The 22,321-nt window shown below is 38.0% G+C and overlaps 4 protein-coding genes across 9 annotated transcripts in view; 3 read left to right on the forward strand and 1 right to left on the reverse strand.

The window, feature by feature from the left end:
* The window catches only part of wrap73 (WD repeat containing, antisense to TP73), a 36,347-nt gene extending 31,370 nt beyond the window's left edge, over positions 1–4,977 (reverse strand). The window contains exons 1-2 of the mRNA XM_008288972.1: positions 4,907–4,977; positions 4,647–4,760 (exon numbers count right to left, since the gene is read on the reverse strand). The gene's annotated coding sequence lies outside the window, so the exon portion shown is untranslated. The remainder of the gene's footprint in view (positions 1–4,646; positions 4,761–4,906) is intronic.
* tp73 (tumor protein p73) overlaps positions 1–12,281 on the forward strand; it is a 27,539-nt gene extending 15,258 nt beyond the window's left edge. For 2 of the 4 annotated variants that reach the window (XM_008288970.1, XM_008288968.1), the window contains 10 exons: positions 4,651–4,837; positions 4,932–5,047; positions 6,262–6,371; positions 7,131–7,273; positions 7,396–7,484; positions 7,679–7,806; positions 8,079–8,233; positions 8,373–8,505; positions 9,878–9,971; positions 10,332–12,281. In XM_008288970.1, coding sequence (XP_008287192.1) covers positions 4,651–4,837; positions 4,932–5,047; positions 6,262–6,371; positions 7,131–7,273; positions 7,396–7,484; positions 7,679–7,806; positions 8,079–8,233; positions 8,373–8,505; positions 9,878–9,971; positions 10,332–10,733 — 1,557 coding nt within the window. In that variant the 3' untranslated portion in view covers positions 10,734–12,281. Of the gene's footprint in view, positions 1–4,650; positions 4,838–4,931; positions 5,048–6,261; positions 6,372–7,130; positions 7,274–7,395; positions 7,485–7,678; positions 7,811–8,078; positions 8,246–8,372; positions 8,506–9,877; positions 9,972–10,331 lie in introns of those variants that run through there. The other 2 variants (XM_008288967.1, XM_008288969.1) reach the window with 2 other exon arrangements.
* Positions 12,282–12,583: 302 nt separating this feature from the next.
* rer1 (retention in endoplasmic reticulum sorting receptor 1) lies at positions 12,584–19,339 on the forward strand. 3 transcript variants are annotated; one of them, XM_008288978.1, is made up of 8 exons: positions 12,584–12,652; positions 14,079–14,160; positions 14,404–14,508; positions 15,048–15,144; positions 15,755–15,833; positions 17,048–17,183; positions 17,614–17,668; positions 19,092–19,339. In XM_008288978.1, exons 2-8 carry the CDS (start codon positions 14,080–14,082, stop codon positions 19,100–19,102), a joined length of 564 nt encoding a protein of 187 aa, XP_008287200.1. In that variant the 5' UTR covers positions 12,584–12,652; position 14,079; the 3' UTR covers positions 19,103–19,339. The 3 variants fall into 3 exon arrangements, with proteins under 3 accessions (XP_008287200.1, XP_008287198.1, XP_008287199.1); XM_008288976.1 differs by lacking the exon at positions 19,092–19,339 and having other exon boundaries at positions 17,614–19,068; XM_008288977.1 differs by lacking the exons at positions 12,584–12,652; positions 19,092–19,339 and adding an exon at positions 13,343–13,373 and having other exon boundaries at positions 17,614–19,068.
* A 1,681-nt stretch (positions 19,340–21,020) lies between these two features.
* The window catches only part of LOC103362597 (taste receptor type 1 member 1-like), a 19,966-nt gene continuing 18,665 nt past the window's right edge, over positions 21,021–22,321 (forward strand). The window contains exon 1 of the mRNA XM_008288996.1: positions 21,021–21,196. Within this exon, the coding sequence (XP_008287218.1) occupies positions 21,021–21,196 (176 nt within the window). The remainder of the gene's footprint in view (positions 21,197–22,321) is intronic.

Consider the following 22,321-nt stretch of genomic DNA (forward strand, 5'->3'; position numbering starts at 1 on the left):
TGTGTGTGTGTGTGTGTGTGTGTGTGTGTGTGTGTGTGTGTGTGTGTACAGTATGTGTCAGGACTAGTAGGGGGTGTGATGCGCTGGGGATGCAGGCTCGAGCATGCACTGCAGAGCGGCTTGTCAGAAGCTGCTCTTCCCAGCTATTAGCTTCTCTCCGTTAGGACTCAGGTCCCAACACGTCCTGCACAATGCATCCTTCCCTTCCTTTCCCCATGCATCATCCACGGCCACATCACCGTTGATCTTCCTGCCAAGCATCTAATCTGGGAAAAACATAGTCGATGAGGAAGATTTCCAACTCGCATGTGGCTTCAGTAACTGCATGATTTCATGTGATTCCGTTTGTACTGGCTTTTATAGACACCCAGACAATGATTTAAAAAATAAAAAATAAAATAAAAATTGATTCTCTACTAATTACTTTCATCCCTGTGCTACAGTGTACATAGTTTAGTATCAGGATTGGTCAGGAGATATTCTGGATCAGGGAGCTAACAATCTAGGATATTTGTATGTTAAACATTTGCTCTTTTCTGCTGTGTGTTGCAAAACACACGGTTTAACACTGTGTGTGTGTTATGCTGTCTAAAAGAGTAAACTTTTAACATCCTATGGACAGTACAAGAACTGTAAATGCATCACTGAGGCATTGTGTATCTTGTCAACTTACTCTAGTTTATAGTATTTTATCTATGTGTGTGCTGACTAGATTCAAATCAGAAGGTTTCCTCTGCGACTCTATACTTGTGTGAAGAACAAAGGTTCCAGTATGTCTGACTAAATAGTTATGATGGAACATATAAAAAGATATTGTCCTTAAAGTCAATTAATTTTTTTTCAAAATCTGCAAAGTCTCAGAGACAAACAGCAACAAAAAGAAATGAATGATTCAAATCTACACTGATACAAATCTAACTGATTTCAGTACAGTGTAATCACAGACTGTAAAAGTAGAGTGTGTGTGTGTGTGTGTGTGTGTGTGTGTGTGTGTGTTCATGTGCGTGTGTGTGTGTGTTCATGTGCGTGTGTGTGTGTGTGTGGGTGTGCGTGCCTGTCTGTCTGCACATGTGTGTCTGAATGTGCATAAAACGTATCTGAGATTTGTTAAGCGAATTCACAGCGGGCAAGCTGTTTCTTGTGTATATGGATGACGGTCTGGCAATTATCACTTAGTCTCCAGGAGCCTGTCAGGACCTGCCCTCACCAGTCCACCATGTTGAAGCATGGACGGATGGATGGACGGATGGATGGATGGACGGATGGACGGATGGATGCATATGCAATGAAAACTGACATCTAAATACGTAGTCAGAGCATTATGCAGTGGTTTTGGAAAGTTTTGATCACATCGGAACACTTGGGGATGCATTTCTGGATGTTTCTATCCAGAGATGAGCACATCTGAGTAAACATGTGCTCCAGCTACTGATACAGCCATGTATTTTAGAACTACATTTGCATTGCAGTTTTCATAGTAAACAAAAAAAAAAAAAAACAGCAGCAAGAATATAAAAAAAAAATTTTTAAAAAATGCACATATGACTGTTTGCTGTGCATTTAGCGGTTGATGGTTTTCAGTCCATAAAAAGCAATTAAAAAGCAAAGTGGTTTCTTGCAGAGCTTGTTCATGTTAATAGTCTGATATCACATAAAGATGTTCATGGGTGTCACCTACAAATGGTGAGATTGGCCACAGTTTATAGTCAAGAAGATTAAAAAAAATTTACATTTACATTTAGCAATTTAATTTGAAGAATCTAACCTTCTAATAATACTTCTTCACTAGTTCGCAGTTTCAGTCTTCTGTTCTCACAAGTACACAAGTATTTGCTGGTGGTTGTTCTCTCTCTCTTTATCTTTCTTTTCACGTCTGGTGTCATGAAACAAAGCCCATCCTATTCATCAGTCACCATCTCTTGTCTGTACAAGAAGATACTCATCAGATACTCTAGTTCTCTTATTAATCCGTCCCTTCTGACATACACACATGGATCTGAACTCATGCACACATGCTGCAGGTACACACTAGTCAGGATAAGTTGAGGAATCTGTGTGTCCTGGAAGACTAAAATCACAAAATATAATCGTGGATTTTTAATGCATGCTCTGTTGTACTGAAAACATGTTTTAGAGTAGAAGAGAAATGCATAATATAGTGATTATGTGATTTAAAAAGCTCTAAGGAAAGGTAAATAGTTCAAGGATATTCATGTGACACAGAAAACAATCTTCAACTCCTGACATTTGCAGGGACACTACCAACATTTCACTCGTAATGTTGGGCACAATATGAAACCCAGTCAGTATTCTACAGTGAGGCTCTTTCTGCTGTGATTCTGCTGGTAAACAACCCAATGGATTAGTTTTCTAGACACGATAGGTGCGGCAAGAAAAGTCCCCAAGTGTGTAAATGAGAAGTCTGTCTGGCTGTTGCATCTCCCAAAAATTATTTATTCATGGTATGGACGCGCTGTTGAGACTTGTTAGGCAAAGTTAAGTGGGAAAAGGTAATGTTGTGCACAGGTATTTCCATTGCCCTAAAGGGAGTGCTCATGGCATGTGTGTGTGTGAGAGAGTTTGCAGTGTGTGTGAGGCTTAGTAATGGTGTCACAACAAGTAATCCAAGGAGCTGTTGGAATGACTCTTTCCCAGTTGTCACGAGGCCAAAAGCAAATCGGAGACATTTAAATTGGGAGAATTAACGTAGATAGAAAAATCATAAATTCCTTAAGCGTCATTGTGAGTCCAGGTAAGGTACAGAAGGATGAATTAATATTCAAGCATGAGCTTATAGGGTAAGTTTGAAATAAATGGGAAGAAACAGGAAATGTGTTTTTTTTTTCAAAGATAAAGTAATACAGAGAGGGAAGTTTGATATAACTGAGAAATTCTTATAAATAACAGTCGTCCTTGTTATGTAAATTGACCCTCATTTGTAAAATCGGTGGTATGCTACCTTGCAGAAGGATATTGGACTAAAAGATATAGCTAATACCAGGGTTTAAAACAAATTCCAAAAAAGCACTCATGAATGGAGCTTATTATTTATTGCATCAACAAATTTATTATGTAGCATTTGACACTATAAATGGGATTCTGGTGATTTAAGGTGCAGACCATGTAACTGGATGGGTTCCAGTGGTGCCATTCATCATCAGTCTGTCTCTCTCACAGATTTTTATTTTTTTTTTTATCATATGCAGCATTCTGCCATAGGGTGTGCTGTTGCATTTGTGTCCGTGCCCATTATAGCAAGTCTACACAGGACAGAGCAGACTTTTTAAGTCCTTTTTCTGGAAAGTCTGTTTTCCACGTGAAATATTTTTAAGATTTTGTGACTGTGTTGGGGCATGTTAAGGCTTTTCCATTCCTTGTGAGGTTTTTGAATGCATTGGTATTGGCACACATGCACGCACAGATGCATTTGTGAATGCTTGCAAACTGAGGAGTCATTAAAGGCCTGGCGTAAAGTACATCAGCATTTTTCTATTGCTGTACGATTCTCTAAGCATTTCTGTTATTGTCCCACTTATGTTCATATTTTGTAAGCAATCATTTTTTTATCCATTTCATCTGTCCTTTTGAACTTCCACTTTTCCGCCATCATTTGCAGAATTTATATTACTGCTCACAAACCCAGTCTGTTGGATAATAATCATCCATTCTAATAACACAGTAATTACCTTTACAACACAGACTGAAATTTACTGCTGACTGTTTTACAGTCCTTGTGTATTTTCACTCTCCATTCATACTCTCCCCTTCTTCATATGACACAATTTGCTCTCCAGTCATGATTTTATGTGATAATTACAGTGTCCTCTGCTCTTTTATTATAATTTTATTGCGTAGCTTTTCATTTGTCCACCTTGTATTCTGTTATTTAAGATGTTTTTGCTGATAGATGAGTTCATACTTCAAAAGTATGTTATTTTCACTCCACCTCCTGAAATGTTAAGTTTCGTTCAGTTCAATTAAATTTTATTTATATATCACTTATTCACAACATATGTCATCTCATAGCAATTCACATAGTTTGATGAAGACCTTATGAATTTTAAACAAGACTTCTTAAGGTCTTTTACTATGATATCAGTGGTGGCATCGCCTTTAGGATTCAACCTCGGACTGTTTTTTCCTCCTCAGGTTGAGCCATGACTAGTTCATGAGAGCTTTTATAAAACAATGAGTGAAAAAAGTTCCTAATCACTTTGATGTCTTAAATTTGCTTTCCAGATGTTGTTGAAAAAAATGTCAGTGTTTAGGTATGCATTAATTGAGGCTTACTTTATAACTAATGCAGATATGATTCTTTATTAATAATGTCATTATTATCATTATATACAATGCTATAATGTATTTTGAATATTTTATGAACAGTAACAAAATGCATCATCTCAAAATTGGAAGTTCACATTTAAAAAGAAAAGAAAAACCTACAGTTGGCAGTGCAAAGCTCATCCGACTGTAAAGCGTCTTTGACTGACTGTGATGTTTTGAGAATGCATGACGCTGAAAGCGCGTTCATCTTGGAACCTTCGCTTTTGCTTTTTCTCACACACTCATAAAAATGTCATTTATAAGCTCAGATCAATCATTTGAAATGGCCCCTGTGTGTGTTTGTGTGTGTTTTGTTTTCCTACCCAGTACTCTCCTTTGCTGAAGAAGCTCTACTGTCAGATTGCCAAAACATGTCCAATCCAGATCAAGCTGTCCTCCTCTCCACCACATGGCAGCATCATCAGAGCCATGCCTGTCTACAAGAAGGCAGAGCACATCACAGAAGTGGTCAAACGATGCCCCAACCACGAGCTGGGGCGAGACTTCAATGATGGTACGATCAACAAGACTGGTTCTTTGCTGTTTTTGATGCTTCAACTTATTCAACCAATTTAATCCTCACTTCTCCTTCATCGTTCTCTCCTCAGGTCAAGTAGCCCCGGCCAGCCACCTGATCCGAGTGGAGGGAAACAACCTCAGTCAGTATGTGGACGACCCCGTCACTGGTCGGCAGAGCGTCTTCGTGCCCTACGAGGCTCCACAGGTTGGTGGTTCATCAGCTGCTGTATGTCTTTTAGAAAAGAGAGACACACAATGCGACAAGAGACCCAAACCATGACTTTAACCCTCTGAAGCCCAAGCAGTTTCTGGGCATTTTTTGCTTCTGTCACATATTTAGTCACTGTGGGCTCAATTTTTTTTACTGCATTATACATTTGTGCACCTCTCGGGAAACAGCACAACCATGCCCAGAAGTACAGAGACCTTAACAATGTGTTTTGTGCAGTATAGAAAAGTTAGAATGCCATATATCAGAAACTTTTAACTTGATGATTGCCCCTTTTTTTTATTTAACAAAAAAATATAATCAACATGTACAGCATTCATCCCAGTGTCCCCAGGTGTTACCAGTACTGGAGAAAAATAAGGGTTCAACACACTATAGATTTGTACCTGTTTACATTTTTGGCTTGTTTCCATACTTGTCTCCTATCTGCACTGTGTAAACACAGCCTGAAGCTGAAATTAACACATTTCTTTTGTTAGAGCAAACATTTTATATTTTGGTGATTTTTTTTTAAAATAGAGCATGTAGAATAATGTCATTCTGATGAAATATGGTGGCTGTACTACTGAAATACAGACAATTATTTCTGATGAATGGTGTCATATTGGCATTTTTCACGATTATTCTTTTTTCTTTTTAAGATTCCATGCCTTTTAAATGTACACGTACAAAATACCTGGGATATTTACAGTTTTCATGAAGTCTACCGATGAGGTGAATTCTGGTTGATATCTGTTATTGAACCTATAAAAGTATAAAATGATGATCAGGACAGGATAATCAGACGATTGTGAGATGCTGATTTTGCAAAAGTACATCTCAGTATCTGAAAGATGTCCCCAGTATTTTGTACATTCAACCAGAGACAAGACACAATGGATCAGTCAAGTTCATTCCAAAGAAACAGCCATTTTTTCAGTGGACTACTTAGAATGCACATCTATAAATAAAGATTGCAGGCATGTCCAAACAAGCAGGAGATATCGTCATGTCTGATTGCACCTGAGGAGAGAAGTGAGAAGCGTAATTGTCTGGCCTCTTATCAAAGTGCACTGCAACACTTCCCTCTGGTGGTGAATTGGTGTTTAGAGAAATATAGTACTTGAGCAATAAAAAAATGTAAATTCCTTGATAAATGTGAGATAGACTAAACCAACAAAGCTTACATCCTTTGTTGTTTTGTGCTTCAGGTGGGGACTGAGTTTACCACCATCCTGTACAATTTTATGTGCAACAGCAGCTGTGTGGGCGGCATGAACAGGAGACCCATCCTCATCATCATCACTCTGGAAACCAGGGAGTAAGTCAACTTATTTAAAAGTCATACATACGCTCAGTTCAAACAGTTTACTGGACTTCTTTGACTGTACCAAGACACTCTCAGCTCTTGAAACTCGCTGTGATTTAGTTCTTACTTGCAATGTGTTTTGTTTGAATTTACAAATGTACAAAAGCACACATTTGTACAAAAACAAAACCAGTTTAATGAAAACTGTAAGTTTACCTACAACGAGGAGTGCCTACTTCTTTACATCCAGCTGCCTTGGTCAGGTGATCAGATTCACACTCTGCAGCTGCTGAGCCAATATATTTGGCCAAATCAGTAAAGAGACTCCACATCCGACACCTGCTGTCTTTACAGTCTTCTCTGCTGCATCCTCACTTCCCATCCTACCCCGGCATAGTCAGTTTTGTCAGTGTGATCTTTCTTTCTTCTGCTGACCAGATAATCAGAGCTACCTGCTCACTAGCAATTCAGGTAGACCATTTTCTAGGCGATCTTGTGATGCTAGCATCTGTAACATGACTGTCCTGCACTATCACCTGCACTCAGAGGAAAGGAGTTGCTCTAATTGCCCGGCTCTCAGGTAGAAACCTACTAAGGTGACAGTCGGAGGCATTCTTAGCCTCTTGAGCAGATGTTCATTGATCTTTCTTTTCCATCATTGTTCCACAGAGATGTCTCAAACATTAGAGAGCCTACTTTAAAACAAATAAACAAACAACAAAAAAAACATGTCTTGATTAATATGTTTTCTATCAAAAATTCTCTCTGCAGTGGCCAAGTGTTGGGCAGAAGGTCATTTGAAGGTCGGATATGTGCATGCCCAGGCCGAGACCGCAAAGCTGATGAGGACCACTTCAGGGAACAACAGGCCCTGAATGAGAGTGTGGCCAAAAATGGCAGTGCCAACAAACGCAGTGAGTCAAATTAAACTGAAACAAACCTGCACATTTGAAGAGTTAGAGAGTCAGTGACATTCTGACGTTGTTATACATCATGGTTGGTTGATTGATTATGGTTCTGTTCCTTTTGTCTTCAGACTTTAAACAGAGTCCACCAAATATTCCCAGTCCAAACATTAACATGAGGAAGAGACGGCATGGAGAAGAAGAGATTTACTATATTCCAGTAAGAGCCTTTCACACACTTATCTGTAGTATGTAGAAAATATTTTCGCAGACTAACAAGAGAATCCAATGCCTTTTTTTTTTTCCCCAAACACTGGACACGTGTACCACTTTTAATGTATGATTTCATGAGTCATTACCTTCTTTTACCTCCTGGCTGCCTTATCTTACTCTACGTGTTGTGTTTGTGTGCAGGTTCGTGGTCGTGAGAACTTTGAGCTGCTGATGAAGATCAAAGACAGTTTGGAGCTGGTGGAGCTGGTGCCACAGCCACTGGTGGACTCCTACAGACAACAAACACAGCAGCAGCTGCTGCAGAGACCGTGAGTAACTCCACCATACACACAGAAACACCACCACCCAAATACTTGGCTTTAAACAGACATACTGCACTTACATTGTGACCGAAAGGATCTGATCAACCAGTGCACATGTACACACACTGAAGGCTCATAAGAAAACTTTTTGCTTCTCTGTGAATCACAACTGCAAGAGAGTAGAATGAACAGCATGCAAATTTAGAGCCTTGTTCACTTTATCAAACTTTGAAACATCCTTCAACCTCTTTTTCTCAAATTTCTTCTCTTTCCACTAGGGGCCATATACCGTCCCCGTCCTCTTACTCTCCACTGTCCAACATGAACAAGCTGCATCCTCAAGGAGGCCTCAGCAAACAACAATCAGTCAACCAGCTGGTGGGACAGCAGCCCCAGCAACACCATACCGCCCCTCCTTCCATAGGTCATATGGGTGAGAATCTATGTATGTGAATCAGATCAAACTAGATTTACTCATGCAACACTTCAATTTGACATGAAACTTCACAGTGCCTTTCTATGTTCCAGTTTGCTGCTCATTATCTCTTTGCTCACTTCTCTCTTTCTCACAGGGTCAAACATGCTCAACAGCAACCACATGCAGGCCAATGGTGAAATGAACGGTGGCCACAGCAGTCAGAATATAGTGTCTGCTTCCCACTGCAGCCCACCCCCTCCGTATAACCCTGACCCCAGCCTCGTCAGGTACCTCACCCTCCAATGACACTCCTTTATCCTCCTGTAAAAGGCCAGCAGACAATCAGTTGCACTTGTTGTGGTAAATGTGAACCATAGTGACATGCTGTTGCTTAAACAGCTACTTTGTTTGGCCATGTTCATATAAGTTTTAACTGACATTTTTTTTTTTTTCTTTTGGAAAAGTTACCTTTTGCCGCAAAATATGTCTAGATTGACCTGTGTTATACAGAATATTATGGCTGCTTTGTAAAGGCTTGCAATTACATCACAAACCTCGAAGCACCTTTAGCTGGTGCCATAGTGAAGGTCTACTGGAGAACTGGCAGCATGGAAATAAGTGGTAGGATGTTAAGTGAAGTCAGTGATGTTTTGGGTAAAAGTAAAAAGTATGTTTTGGTTTAGCTGTGTCCAAATTTTGGTCGTTATTCTATAAAACCCGTCCTGTCCAGAGTAGTACAGTAAGATAGCAACAAGCAACCTCAAATATCTAGTTGCTTTTGTAAATGTCTAAATCTAAAATGCTGATCAAGTTTTCATTAAAAAAACAGCACATTATTCATGTCTTTTTATTCTATGAATGCAACCAAGCTGCTCATGAGTTGTAGACCTCCACTAGGGCTGCCAGTGGGTTTGTTATCTACTCAAAAAGCTCAAACTGTTTGTCGTATACTTGGAACTAAAATCCTGTCTCTGTGTGTACAGCCATCCTTTGCAATGCACCACAGCAAATTTTCTTCAAAAGAAATGTTTAACTTCTATTTAATTCAACACGTTTTTCTTATTTTTTTAGATTTTTTTTTAAAAGATATTGTGCCAATGCAGTCGCTGGACTCGCTAACGCAAATTTAACATTTTTGATACAGCAGACTTTGTCCTTCGTTTTGTTTTCTACACTGTTATGTCAATTGAACCACTAAATTGTATAGTCAGCTTCTTTTTCCAGTTATATTGTATTTTAATAAGAATTTAACACTTCATGTATTTATAATAAAAGTTCTTCACCAAAGCAAGAATGGCCTTATGAATCATTAATATAAATGCATGTTTATGGCTTATTCTCACTGCATCTATCAAGATGTATCGTTTCTGTACATTTGAGGCTAAATCTGCACCTTAAATCTATCATTCAGCTTTGGAATAAACTATAAAAACTTTCACTACATAGTAAGATAACGACATGTGACACAACCAAATTACATGTGTCAGTTCTTTCTTAAAGTAAATGCTAACAGTAATTATCAAGTTGGAATAATATTTTTTTTCTACTCAAGTACAACTGCACTTTTCATCGAGGTTAATGAAGCTGATGTTTCTATTTCAGTCCAACTTTCAGTTTTGTAGCTGTGCTCTAAGCAGCCCTGCTTTTCTCCCCATACAGTTTTCTCACCAGTCTGGGCTGCCAGAACTTCATTGAGTACTTCACCTCCCAAGGCCTGCAGTCTCTCTACCATCTCCAAACTCTCACCATGGAGGTAACCACTCTTTTGAAGCACTGCAAAACCTTACAGAGGAATTAATTATTAGTATATTACTTTTTACGTGCATTGAGCTTCACATATAAATAACTGAAAAAAGGGAGAAGACACATTAAAGGAAAGAGCAAATAGTAACAGAAAACAGAAAAGCACAAGAATGCAGTAAAAAAAAATATCACAGAAAACATTTTTTGGAAAGTCTAATTTAGTTCATTTTATTAAAGGTGGCTTGTTGAGTTTTGAATTAATAGTAATGATGTATCTACAAGTAAACACTTCAGGATGTGCATGCACACTTATTGCGTTAGTTGTCTATTACATGCCTACACTCTTACAATGTCTGTGTGCCTTCACCAGGATTTAGGTGCACTAAAGATACCAGAGCAATCCCGCCTTGTCATCTGGCGAGGTCTGCAGGACCTGAAACAAGGTGCTCAGCTCCAGCTGCCCACCTCCACTCATCACCATGACTACCACGGCCAACAACTGCTTCGCTCCAGCAGCAACATGGCGGCCTCAGCGATGGCAGCCATTGGAGCTGCAGGTGGGGAACTGCAACGCCAGCGCGTCATGGAGGCCGTGCACTTTCGTGTCCGCCACACTATCACTATCCCCAACAGGTCCGGTGTTGTCGGCCCGTCAGGGATGGCGACAGCTGGTGACGAGTGGGGTGACTTTGGATTCGACATGCCTGACTGCAAGGTGTCACGTAGCAAGCACTCCATCAAGGAGGAATTCATGGAAAGTGATGTTCACTGAGAGCAAAACGAATCCTGGAACTGCTTTCCTAATGTTATTGTCAGCATCAGCCTATTACAGAGTAAAATCACACGGATAGGGTCTGTAAATGTGCTTTTAGGTGTTAATGTCGTATTTCAGTCGATGCTTTTGCAGAGAATCAACTTCCATTTTGAAAAGAGGTCATTTTCAGTGTGTTAACGCACTTTCCTGTGCACTCTGTATTTTGTGGTTGTACAAGATTGAACAGGAGATGACAGATTATTTCTCTAGGCAACATAGCAAATACGACTTTGACAATAGCATTGCCATGACAATGCTTAACAACTATGGTCTGGACTATACTTTATGGGACTCTGATAAGCGCAGGGAAATGTTGTTTGTGTGCACTGTGTAATGATACGTGACATATTTTCTTTTACAGCATTCATTTACACAATAATGTTCACAGTTGCACAAATGTAAAAACAGTTATCACCACCAGCAACTTCTCAGTTTCCATTTTGTGTTTGGATACGAAAAAATAGTTCTCAGCTGACTTATTTATTTTTCTTTCAGTTTTCTTAAACTTGTACAAATGTATATACTGTATCTTTTAAATGTTTTGAAATAGTTGTGGTTGAAAATTAGTATTTAGAATCAAAATGATGTATCATCTGGTTTAACAAAATGTATAGAATTGAATAGTAAATCAAACTCGGTAGATATGGGGAACACAGTCATGTGTAGTTTTAAATGGCTATATTTGTGATGACTTTTAGTTCAGTATGCCTTTATCATTTCATTGTTAAGAATTGTTTCATGTGCTTTGGCATTAATAGTGTGAACATCAACACGTATTTTCAAAAATTTGGGATTGCTTCTACTTTTCACGTCATAGGAAGTAACGGTGTTAGTGTTTGTAAAGTAACACTACGAAACAAAATATCAGAAACAGTATTACATCTCAATAGCAGGGATTTAATTAGATATGTAAATAATAAATTAAGAGCAGTCCCTGTATATCAAAACACTAGACGAGACAGTAGTATTTTTGTCCTTCTCTGTGTATTTTGAAAAACCTTGCAGGGCAAGGTCCTCATATATTGATTATAGCTATCTGTGTACAATATCTTCATAGCACTTGTTTGTAGATATTGAATAGCAACATTCCATTTTTACTTCTAGATTGCCAGCCAACATGATAAATTGTGGTGCAATTTCTTGTCAGGTTTATTTAAAGTGAGTACGTGACTTCGTACCATGAAAAAAAAAAAATGTACCTGACCTGCAGCCATTTTCTAAGACCCTTTTACTTGCAAAGAACCAGATCATTTCATCCACCAAGTCATAGAGAAAGAGCACTTTAATGCTTTAATAGTGAAAGAATTTAGGATTATCAGTATTATGCATTATCACACTGTAAATATATATTGTGTTTTAATATTCTGTAAGATTTTTTGTTATCAGTTTTGTAAAAAATTATTAAGATGTGTACCTATGTATTGCTGTTCAATGGTATGTTAATTAGTTTCTAAGGTTGTTAAGTTCAGTGTTTTTGTTAAATCATGGATTAAATGGATCAAAGCACTTGCCGTCATTGTCTCTCTTTACTAAAGTTTAAAAAAAAAAAACGGTTTTCGATTTAGTGGTCTGAGTTGTATTTGGATGCGCATTTAAGTCAGCTGTCTAAGGTATAGAGCAAAGTTTAATTTAGCATGTATTGCGATGTTTTTGTATGTATTACCTGAGTTGGAATGCGCATTAGTTGAGTTCGTTCAGGGACCACTGACTGCAGTCTTAACTTGCTCAGTGCTGCATCAGACTCGGGGCTCTACTATCCTGCCTGCCGTATGTTCGAATCCTCACGGAAGTACTGACGTGTTCACATCGGTTTTCACAGGAGGTGGCTAGTTTAGCTAGCTAGGTAGAACCGGGTAGTGACACAGCGGCGGTATCAGGTAAGAAATGGCTGTCATTGATTATTTTCGCTGTACTTGCAAACACAACCGAGAGACGCGGACAGAGCATTAATTTACGAAACAATTTAGTAAACGATTGTATTATTCAGTGAATATGGACGTGGTTACGAGAGAATAGTTCTTTTTCTTACTGTGCTAGCTTGCTAGCTGTGGAGTCGTTGGCAACGTAGTACCGTATCTCCGGAAGTGAGCTGTCAACTCTTCGAATTCCTTTATGGTATTTGTAGTTCTAATGTGCCCACATAGACAATGCTACCAACTCAAAGACAGAGAGTATCGAACTACAATTTCTCTTGCCAGGGTTTAATGTGGGATAAAGTTGAATTATGGGAAATGTAGTTACGCAACTGTATTTGCGCCCCGGTAAGAGTGAACTGAACCTTTACTAAAACTACATATCCCATACAAGCAATAATTTGGGCCAAAGGTAATGTACATTTGGATGGCTAGTTAGCTATTCCCAGGGCTAATTTGGAAGCTAACGCGATGAATTTAAAATAATATCACAGATAAAACATTGCTGACAGTTATTCACGTATTTGTTTGAAATCCAATCACGTCATTGTTTTTCAGCCAATCTATGTTTTTAAAGTATGACGTTCTAGATGTCTTCCTCACTGCCTAAAGCCTGTTAGCTAGTTATGTAGCACATAGGCTAGCTACCACCACGTACAGTTCTACGCGCTCCTGCCTTTATAAGGTAAATTACACACAAAATGAATCAATAAATGCCCTGTAATCTTTGTAGCAACCCGACACTGTTGGTAAACAACTGTCTAAAACGTGACCTCACGCTACAGTGAGTTTAGACTGGCACCCGGCTAACGATGTCTAGAAGATTCACGGTCCTACTCACAATCGTTGGATTTCTGACTACTGAGTAAAAATAGCTTCATGTGGCACCTGTGGTTGCATTTAAGTCACAAAAGTAGCAACTTGATTTGTTAATGTTACGAGAGGCACTGCTATATTCTGTTAGCTAGGTCGTATACCCTATTGGAGTTATCTAACTACACTGATATCATTTAAATCTCTCTGTGTACTCTTCATGTGCAGCTGATGGAAACAGGTATTTCAAAACAGTCTGGATTAGCATCACCACAATCGAAAGAGTACATAACACAGAGACCAAACTCAGATTTTGTTGTTGCTGCTCTGACAGGCTGGTGCTATATAAAGGTCATTGCTGTTCTTTCTTAATCAGTCATACTGGGTGGACTATTTTTTTATTACCTCATGTAGAAAGCAGGCACAGATTTTTTTTCTTTTTAACTGAGAACCAACCCAGCGTGTCAGTAGATAACCACCCACCACATTTTAAACAGTCTGTTTCAGTTCAATTCGCCAAGACCCTTATCAGCGCCTCTAATCAAAATGTTTTGTTTTGTCTTATCTTTACTGGCAGAATGTCAGAAGGGGACAGTGCTGGGGAGTCAGTCCATGGCAAACCATCAGTAGTTGCTGCCTTTTTCACAGGGATTGGACAGGTAATGTGCCATATGTGGATCATACACATGTTATTTATATAATTTGGGATTAAAATAAATTTCTTAATGTCACATAGTTTTTACCCCCCAGGAATAATAGCGACATAAAATAAACACAAATTGAAAGTGAAACAGACTCAGTGTGTTCTAGAATCTGCAGTGTTTCCTCTACTGTTGTGTCTTACTTGTTCGTCAGTGTTATTACAGTTATCGTTCCTTTATGTGGTTTTTTTTTTGTAACAGGTCTATCAGTCATGGCTAGACAAGTCAACACCGTTCTATGCAGTGCGATGGGCAGCCACTCTACTACTTACTGCTGTCTACATGATCAGAGTGTACATACTACAGGTAACTGTTTTTTGTTGTTTTTTTTTTCACAGATTTATTATAAGATTTGCTCAGGGATGTCGGTAAAGCAAGTAATACTGCTATGAAATAATTCACTTGTACTGTAATAAATACTGCTTTTGTGAAATTTTAAATGCCTACTTTTTTTAAAAACAGACGATTGATTAGTAGTTTGCGCTGTTGTACTAGATTGTGTTGTTATGGATCAATGTTTATGCTGATTTTTATCCAAGGTGAACGAATGCCTTGGGGGACACTCCAAGACGACAGTGACTGTACATCTTTGTTTTTGTTGTTGTTGTTTTGTTTTGAAAGGGGTGATGCTCCTTGCTTGGGGTGGTCAGATAACTTGGTTCATATGTGACTCATCTGTCATTCGTGTCATATGTGTTTTCAACTTTGTCTAATCACCTGGTCTGATTCTATAAACATGTTTTTGCTCATTGGCGTATGTACTTTTTACTAACAACAGCACTGTCATGTTAATTCGCTGTCCAGAAACCCTTATAATGTGGGGATTTTTCTTTGCTGCTTTTCAGGGTTGGTATATAGTAACATATGCTTTGGGAATCTACCATCTCAACCTGTTCATTGCTTTTCTATCGCCAAAAGTGGATCCTTCACTGCTTGATGAAGGCAAGTTGACTGAATTACATGAAAGTGTTTTTTTTTTTTTGTAATGTGGCCATGTTGTGTTCTTGGCAGTAGGTTACCTGCTGGGGTGTTTCCTGCCTGTTTATTTAGGCGTTTGAGTAGTTGCAGTCATGCTCAAGATCAGTTCCTTCAAAGGTAAAAGTAAAAACAGATGTTACTAAAAGTGCTCTCTCGTATAAAACACAGGTAGATATCAAGGTATTTTTTCTAAAAGCTTACAGAGTATAGCGATTCATCAAACTATAAAACACTGTTATACATTTATTTTACTCTTGTACAGTATATTTGAGGACAGAGTTGAAATTCTAGTGTTTGGTTTAAATTGTGTAACTTAACATTCACACAAATGCATTCAGACAGTCATAGAATAAAGCACTACATCAAACAGAAACATCTGAGAAAGTTAAATGTTACGGTGTCCAAATTGAACTCTGTTGGTTAGAGGTCAGTTCCACTGCAGTGTCTGATTGTTCCAAAACTTTTTGTAATGTGGTTCCTCATCCACGTGATGCAAATAAGCCTTTGCTTTACATACAAGTTGTTACACAATGTGAAAGCCATTACATCACCCTGCAACCTCTCTGTCCTGCAGATGAGGGCCCATCCCTTCCAACCAAGCAGAACGAGGAGTTCCGCCCTTTCATCAGGAGGCTGCCTGAATTCAAATTCTGGTGAGAGTCCAGCTCATGGTCCTGCCATCTGTCACTGTCATTCAAAGATAGATTGCAAATTTTGTTCTTTGGAATTACCTGTGTGGCTAAATTAAGTCATGCAGAGCTCATTTGGAAAAGGAAGTAGCATTTCAGCATAAACCAAAGATAATGGGTTCAATTAATCTTGTGACACTCATGTAATATTATATCAGTGTCTCAGCTTTATCGTTACGCAATCACTGTCATCCATAGGCCATGACATACATTAAATACAAAAATTTTTGATGACACTTTTGTGAGTAGGGGTGGACAGAGTTTCACAGCAACAGTCAAGTATCTTTAAGCAGTTAAGTGCAGTCATATTAAGGAACATGCTCGTAATTCATCATCAAGGCTACAGTTCTCTTTCTTTTATTGTTTCTTAAGTTTATATTAGACCTCGCCTGTCATATATTTATGGACATTTTTCGTCCTCTTGTGTACTGAAACAGGAAGAGGAAAGTGTTTTTTGACTAGTCATATGGCTGCCTGATGTGTGAAAAGATAGTCTTTGGTTCCTCATTCCACGTGGTTCATCTGTACGATATCAAAGCCTTTTAGTATTTTTATAGCTTGAAAATGTAAATCACCAAGTTGTTCTTAAAATCGTCCGGAGATCAGAAATTACTATTCGGACCAGCCCTAAACTGCATCAATACTCTCAGGTACACTTGCAAACAGATGATCAAGATACATGGCAGGTAGTTCCTTAAGTATTCCACCTGCATTAGATCCTTTATTGAGAAAGATCAGTGTGCTTCCTCACTGTTCTCACAAGTTCTGAACAAATTACTGATAAACCTTTAGACTTACACTGAATGACGTTGTGCAATTACCAAACTGACTCATCAAGATTTGCAGTATCTGCAGTAATTTGAACTTTGACTAGTCCTTTAGCAACATCTACAAAAACATTATGGACATCTTAAGAAGAGTTTTGTCAATAAAAATCTTACATTGTAGATATTTTCAGTTGTATATCTTACTGGATGGAATGTATTTATAGGAACTCACACCATAGACATTGTTGCTTAAAGATTGTTCTTTCTGACTGACTCTAACTCTAAGTTTGAGATTGTCGTCCTGCTGTTGATCTGCACAGTATTGCATATGATGCAGCCAGTAAATGTTCAAGTTGATGCTGGTTCACTGTCACACTGTTTTAACTGAGGTTATGTTTCTTTTCTCTCCAGGCACTCAGCGACAAAAGGCATCGTCATCGCCATGATTTGCACATTTTTTGAAGCCTTCAATGTGCCAGTGTTTTGGCCCATACTTGTAATGTACTTCATCATGCTCTTTTGCATCACCATGAAGCGGCAGATTAAGGTAAACATACATATTCATACAGTCATTTGCACAGACTGTGTATGTTGGCACTGCAGCACTGTACTATTGTAAGCAGTAGTAGTGTAATGCAAACACTGTAGTCCATCTAAAAAGTGTGTTTTAGGTTACAAAGAAAGTTTGTGTTCAATGTAAAGAAACACATCTGCTCATTATGCATGTGAGTTGTATAAAATATCAGGAAAAACAGACAATGCAGTACAAAAATTCAAGCAGAGATGACTCGCTGAGCCTCAGACAAAGCTAAACACTCACACATCTGTGCTGTTCACACATTGAATATCTGAATACTCTGTGAACTGGATAAAACCAGCAACCACTCAGTCATAAGGGTGTTAAGTTGTTCCAAGTGTTTGAACAAATACCTTTTACTAATTCTCCTCTTTTTTTTTCCCTTCCCCACCTTCTCCAGCATATGGTCAAGTACAGATACCTACCCTTCACACACGGGAAGAGGACATACAAAGGCAAGGAAGACACAGGGAAAACTTTTGCTAGTTAAAAACTCCCACTTACCCTTCCTACCTTTCTCATTTAAGATTTATTGGTCACAGCTAGTGGGGGAGTGACGAGGGGTTAGAGATTTATTTTCTTTTTTGTAAGCTGGACAGTCACATGGAAACATAACGTGAAAAAACAAAAACAAAAACAAAAAAAAAAGAGTTTTGATCCAGGGTTCACAGTGTTGGATGAGGATACAAGTAGCACGGATCAAATTAGGCTGGGGATATTGCCTTTGTCTATTAAGGATTATTTTTGGGTTTTTTTTGATGATTGGTTCTGCAATTATTCAGTAGTAGGTGAGACTAAGTGCTGCCTTTTGCCTTTTTAACCTGATTGGGTAAGTATAAAGCCACCAAGAAAGAACCTCACTCAAACAAATTTGCAGTAAAATGTGTGATTTTTTTGTTTTTTTAATTTAATTTTTTTTGTTCAATGATGGTGATATCATACATCTCTCTCTCCCACGTCTGCCAACTTTTGATTATTATATTGTTCCTACTTATTTGTAACAAGTTATATATTGAAAGTAAAGTTAGTAGCAAAAGAACGTGACTAGATGTAAGGTGAAATCTGACGACAATGCAACTGATTTCAAGTTGAATCATTTCACTCTTGTAGTAAAAATGTGCTGCTGCTCTGACTTAGTGTCTCAGTCCTCTGTACTAGACGAAGGCACTTAGGAGAAGTTGGTTACATTTCACTTGAATATGCATTCATAGCAAGCCGAGAAACAACCATCGGAATTTAATCTCTAATGATCGACACGAATAATTTTTGATTGTTTGCCTTCAATTGGCTACTCATGTAATCCTGATTCTCACTTGCACCTGATTGTCTTTCATTTGAATCTTCACCAACCCACAACATAATTGAATGCATAAGTCAAGGAGGGTGTCACTAATCCCAGCTAATTTAGTCTCCCGTAGCCTGTAGTCTGCGGCTTAATTCAAATCAGTTCTTTCCACGTTTGCGCCTTTGTAGAATTTAACGAATACACGGGATACTGTGATGATGAGCACCTCCGTAAACCAAATTTTTAACATCATTTTCAGAGGGGCATCATTTAGCTTGAAATGTTTAATGAAGTTGCTTTAGCTCAGATTTGTTTGATGCCATTTTGTTGAAATTATTCAAAACATGCTGTGTCTTTAAAGAGCACAGCCAGTATTCAAGTCCACTTCATAACATGGCAAATTTGGGATAACCATCGAGCAGAGTTTACTCCAATGACCTTTTTTTCTTTGACCTTCAAAGACGGAGGTCTATTTGGTTTGTGTAGACTAGCTGTTGTAGTCCTTTATAATCTGTGTTTACTTTAAAAGAAAATAAAGAAAAGTCATGGTAAATAGTCATTCCAAGCAAACTGTTGTTCTCTTTCTTTTGCAGAGGAAACATAAGAAAACAGAGATTGAGAGCTTTTATTAAAACAAATGGATGAAGTGGGTGGCGATCACACATTCTTTTCTATGAATCTGTTTATTTTGTTTTCTATCAGAATGCTGAGAATCTGTCATTACTAAACTTTGATCAGCACTGTAGTAAGGGATCAAAAGATTTTCCTGTAAAGTTTGTGTTTCAAAGGGTTGTCTGGATTTGTGTGTGTATATATATATTTTAAAATATAAATTTTTTTTTTTTTTNCCTTTCAAGCAGAACAAGGACTCAAACTCAAACTTTGGTGAGACTCCAGCTCATGGTCTGGCCATCTATCACTGTCATGCACAGAGATTGCAAATGATCTTCTGTCAAATGACCTCAGTGTGGCCAAAGGTTAGATCATGCAGAACTCATTTGTAAGAGGATGCTGCATTTTAGCATAAACCAAAGACACCGGGTTGAATAATTTATTAATTTGTCTGTATTTGCTTGTGGCCGCATGCGATCCTACACCCTCATCTTGACTTCAGTGCTGTCATTGATAGCTCATCCCTACAGCAAAGCTTGGATTCAGAATAAAAAAAAGTTTCATTACACTATCAAAACTTTCACTTTGAAAACTATTCATTTTACAAATATGAACAATGCATATATGAGGGGAAAATATTTCACAATTAACATCAAGGTCACATGTCCTTGTGTCAGATATTGACAGTTCCAGTTAAATCTTGTCTACCTTTCACACCTAGATGCATAGTTTGTGTACCAAAGCAAGAAGAGCGCAAATTGGTTTTGCATTGGTTAACATAGAGCTGCCACAGGCCTACGAAAAGATCATCTTTGGTTGCTCTTTCCAGGTGTTGTTTCTGTGCACTTGGATACGTACTCACATACATTTTAATTATTTAAACTTCAATATATACGGTGCCTATAAAAAATGTTCACTCCCCCTTTGGAAGCTTTACCCTTTAATCGCTTTCAACATCGGTTCATGGTCCATTTAATTAAATAATAAGAATTTAGAAAAACAGACCTTTTTGTGTCCATGTGAAAACAGATTCAAAAAACTGGTTCATCTAATTTAACACAGGTACAGCCAAGTGGTGCTAGAAGTCAATTAGTAAAATAGAGAACATCTGAATAGAGTGAATGTGTCTCAGGTGGTTGTAATGTAAAGACACCTGTATCTGAAAGGTCCAGTTACTAGTGAATTAGTACTCCGGGCTATAACTGCACCATGTCAAGGTTTTATGGGCAAGTGACAAAGAGAAAAGCACTGTGAATAAAAACTCATTAAAACTCGGTTAGAGCTCATTAGAAGGAATGTGAGAGACTCTGAAGTCAAATGGAAAAATGTCCTTTGATCTGATGAGATCCATGCTAAAAATGTTGGTTCCCATCTGACCCAAACAGATTGATTTTGGCTTCATTTGACCAAACAATGTTCAGAAAGGTCTTTTAGTTTTCTATCAATACAGTGATGGTTTTCTTTTTGAACAGACTTTGTACTTTGGGGACCATACATTCAATGTAGTCTATCTCTGCTGTTTGTTTAGAATTATGTATATGATCAAATATCTAGCTGTTCAAATTAAAAATAAGAACATCAGGATTCATTCAGGGTTGAGGCGTTCCACTTGTTGTACTCATCAGAGGGAGTCTTGTACATCTTCATAGGTCTTGCATACTGATTTGTAAATTGTCTTTTGACCATTTCAAATATGTATTCATAACAACTGAAGTCATGCAACCCCAAGAACAGTGAAATGAACACTGGGAGCTTGACATTACAGGCATTGTACAGCTATTTAAAAGCAGAGGCTCATCTTCAAGAGCCCACATCAGATGGGTAAACGCCAACTACAACAATGAAGCATTTTCTAGCTCCACTGTGTCTGCTGGGATCTCTTATATNCCCTTTGCTTTATTTTCTCCTATATGGGAAAAGATCTGCCGAAAAACTACAACGAGGCCAAAGCCATAACCTTCTGCCTCCTGCTGCTGATCCTCACATGGATCATCTTTGCCACCGTGTACATTCTTTATCGTGGCAAGTACATCCAAATACTGAACGCCCTGGCTGTACTCTCCAGTCTCTACTCCTTTCTGTTGTGGTACTTTTTCCCCAAATGCTACATCATTATTTTTCAACCCCACAAAAACACGCCTCAGTTCTTCCAAGGTCTCATTCAGAATTACACCAAAACTATTAGTCAGTAGCTGCAGTCACTAAATGTGAGCTTTTCTTTGTTAGAACAGATCATTAAATTGTGAAACTTTTCATTTTGTTTAGTTGTAACTAATTTGTGTGAGATGGTTTTCACTGGTTAGTGGTTTATTTTACTGAGGAGTGCATTCTAAGCAAGTACTCTTTAAACTTTACTTTCATATACATCTCATGTATCTCATATAAACAATGCAATATTTTTAAATCAAGCAATTAAAAACATATAATCGACCAATAGTAATAGTGGAAATGTGGTTTTATATGTATTGTTTTGTAAAATAAGTTCATATCCCGTTTCAGTCTCTCTTACAACACAAGCCTAATTCCATTGAGAACATATTTGGAGTATTGTGCAATAAATCTGGAAAGATGTTTATGGAAAAGTTCATTCTGGTAAAACAGTACAGATACAGGCCAAAGGCTAATATTCATTTTAGGGGTACTGTATAACTTAAACTTCTTCAGTGGTTATACAGAAGGACGAGTGAAGAACTAGTTGTGATAAGTTATAGTTTTGCTCTGAAATAAGTAAAGAGAACCAAAGAGAATGTTGCTGACTGATTCAAACTTATCTGCTGTTGAATTCAATGTCCAATATGCTTAAAGCACAAACTCTTTAGCCCTGAATCAACTGTGGTATATATTTGCATGGAGAGCAGCTTGTGTGTTATAAATGTAATCCAATAAAATCACAAAATGATTGTGTGTGTGTGTGTTTTATTTTCAGATATTTGAAGTGGTTGCTATAACACAAATCTGACCACATTAAGGCTATGCTTCACTGTGAAGTCTGACCAATATGTCATTTGGCTATTTTTTGGAGCCAGCATTGACTTATCACAGGTACAGCTGACACCAGAAGTGTACATACACTGTATAAAGACACATAACCTTTTCTTTTCTCACTGCCTGACATTAAATCAGACTAAACTTTTTCTGCTTTAGGTCTGTTAGGATTACTAACATTAGTTCTATTTGCTAAATAACAGAATAATAAGAGAGAGATTTTTTA

Source organism: Stegastes partitus, unplaced genomic scaffold (genome assembly GCF_000690725.1).
Source record: "Stegastes partitus isolate 25-593 unplaced genomic scaffold, Stegastes_partitus-1.0.2 Scaffold586, whole genome shotgun sequence".
Lineage (NCBI taxonomy): Eukaryota > Metazoa > Chordata > Actinopteri > Pomacentridae > Stegastes > Stegastes partitus.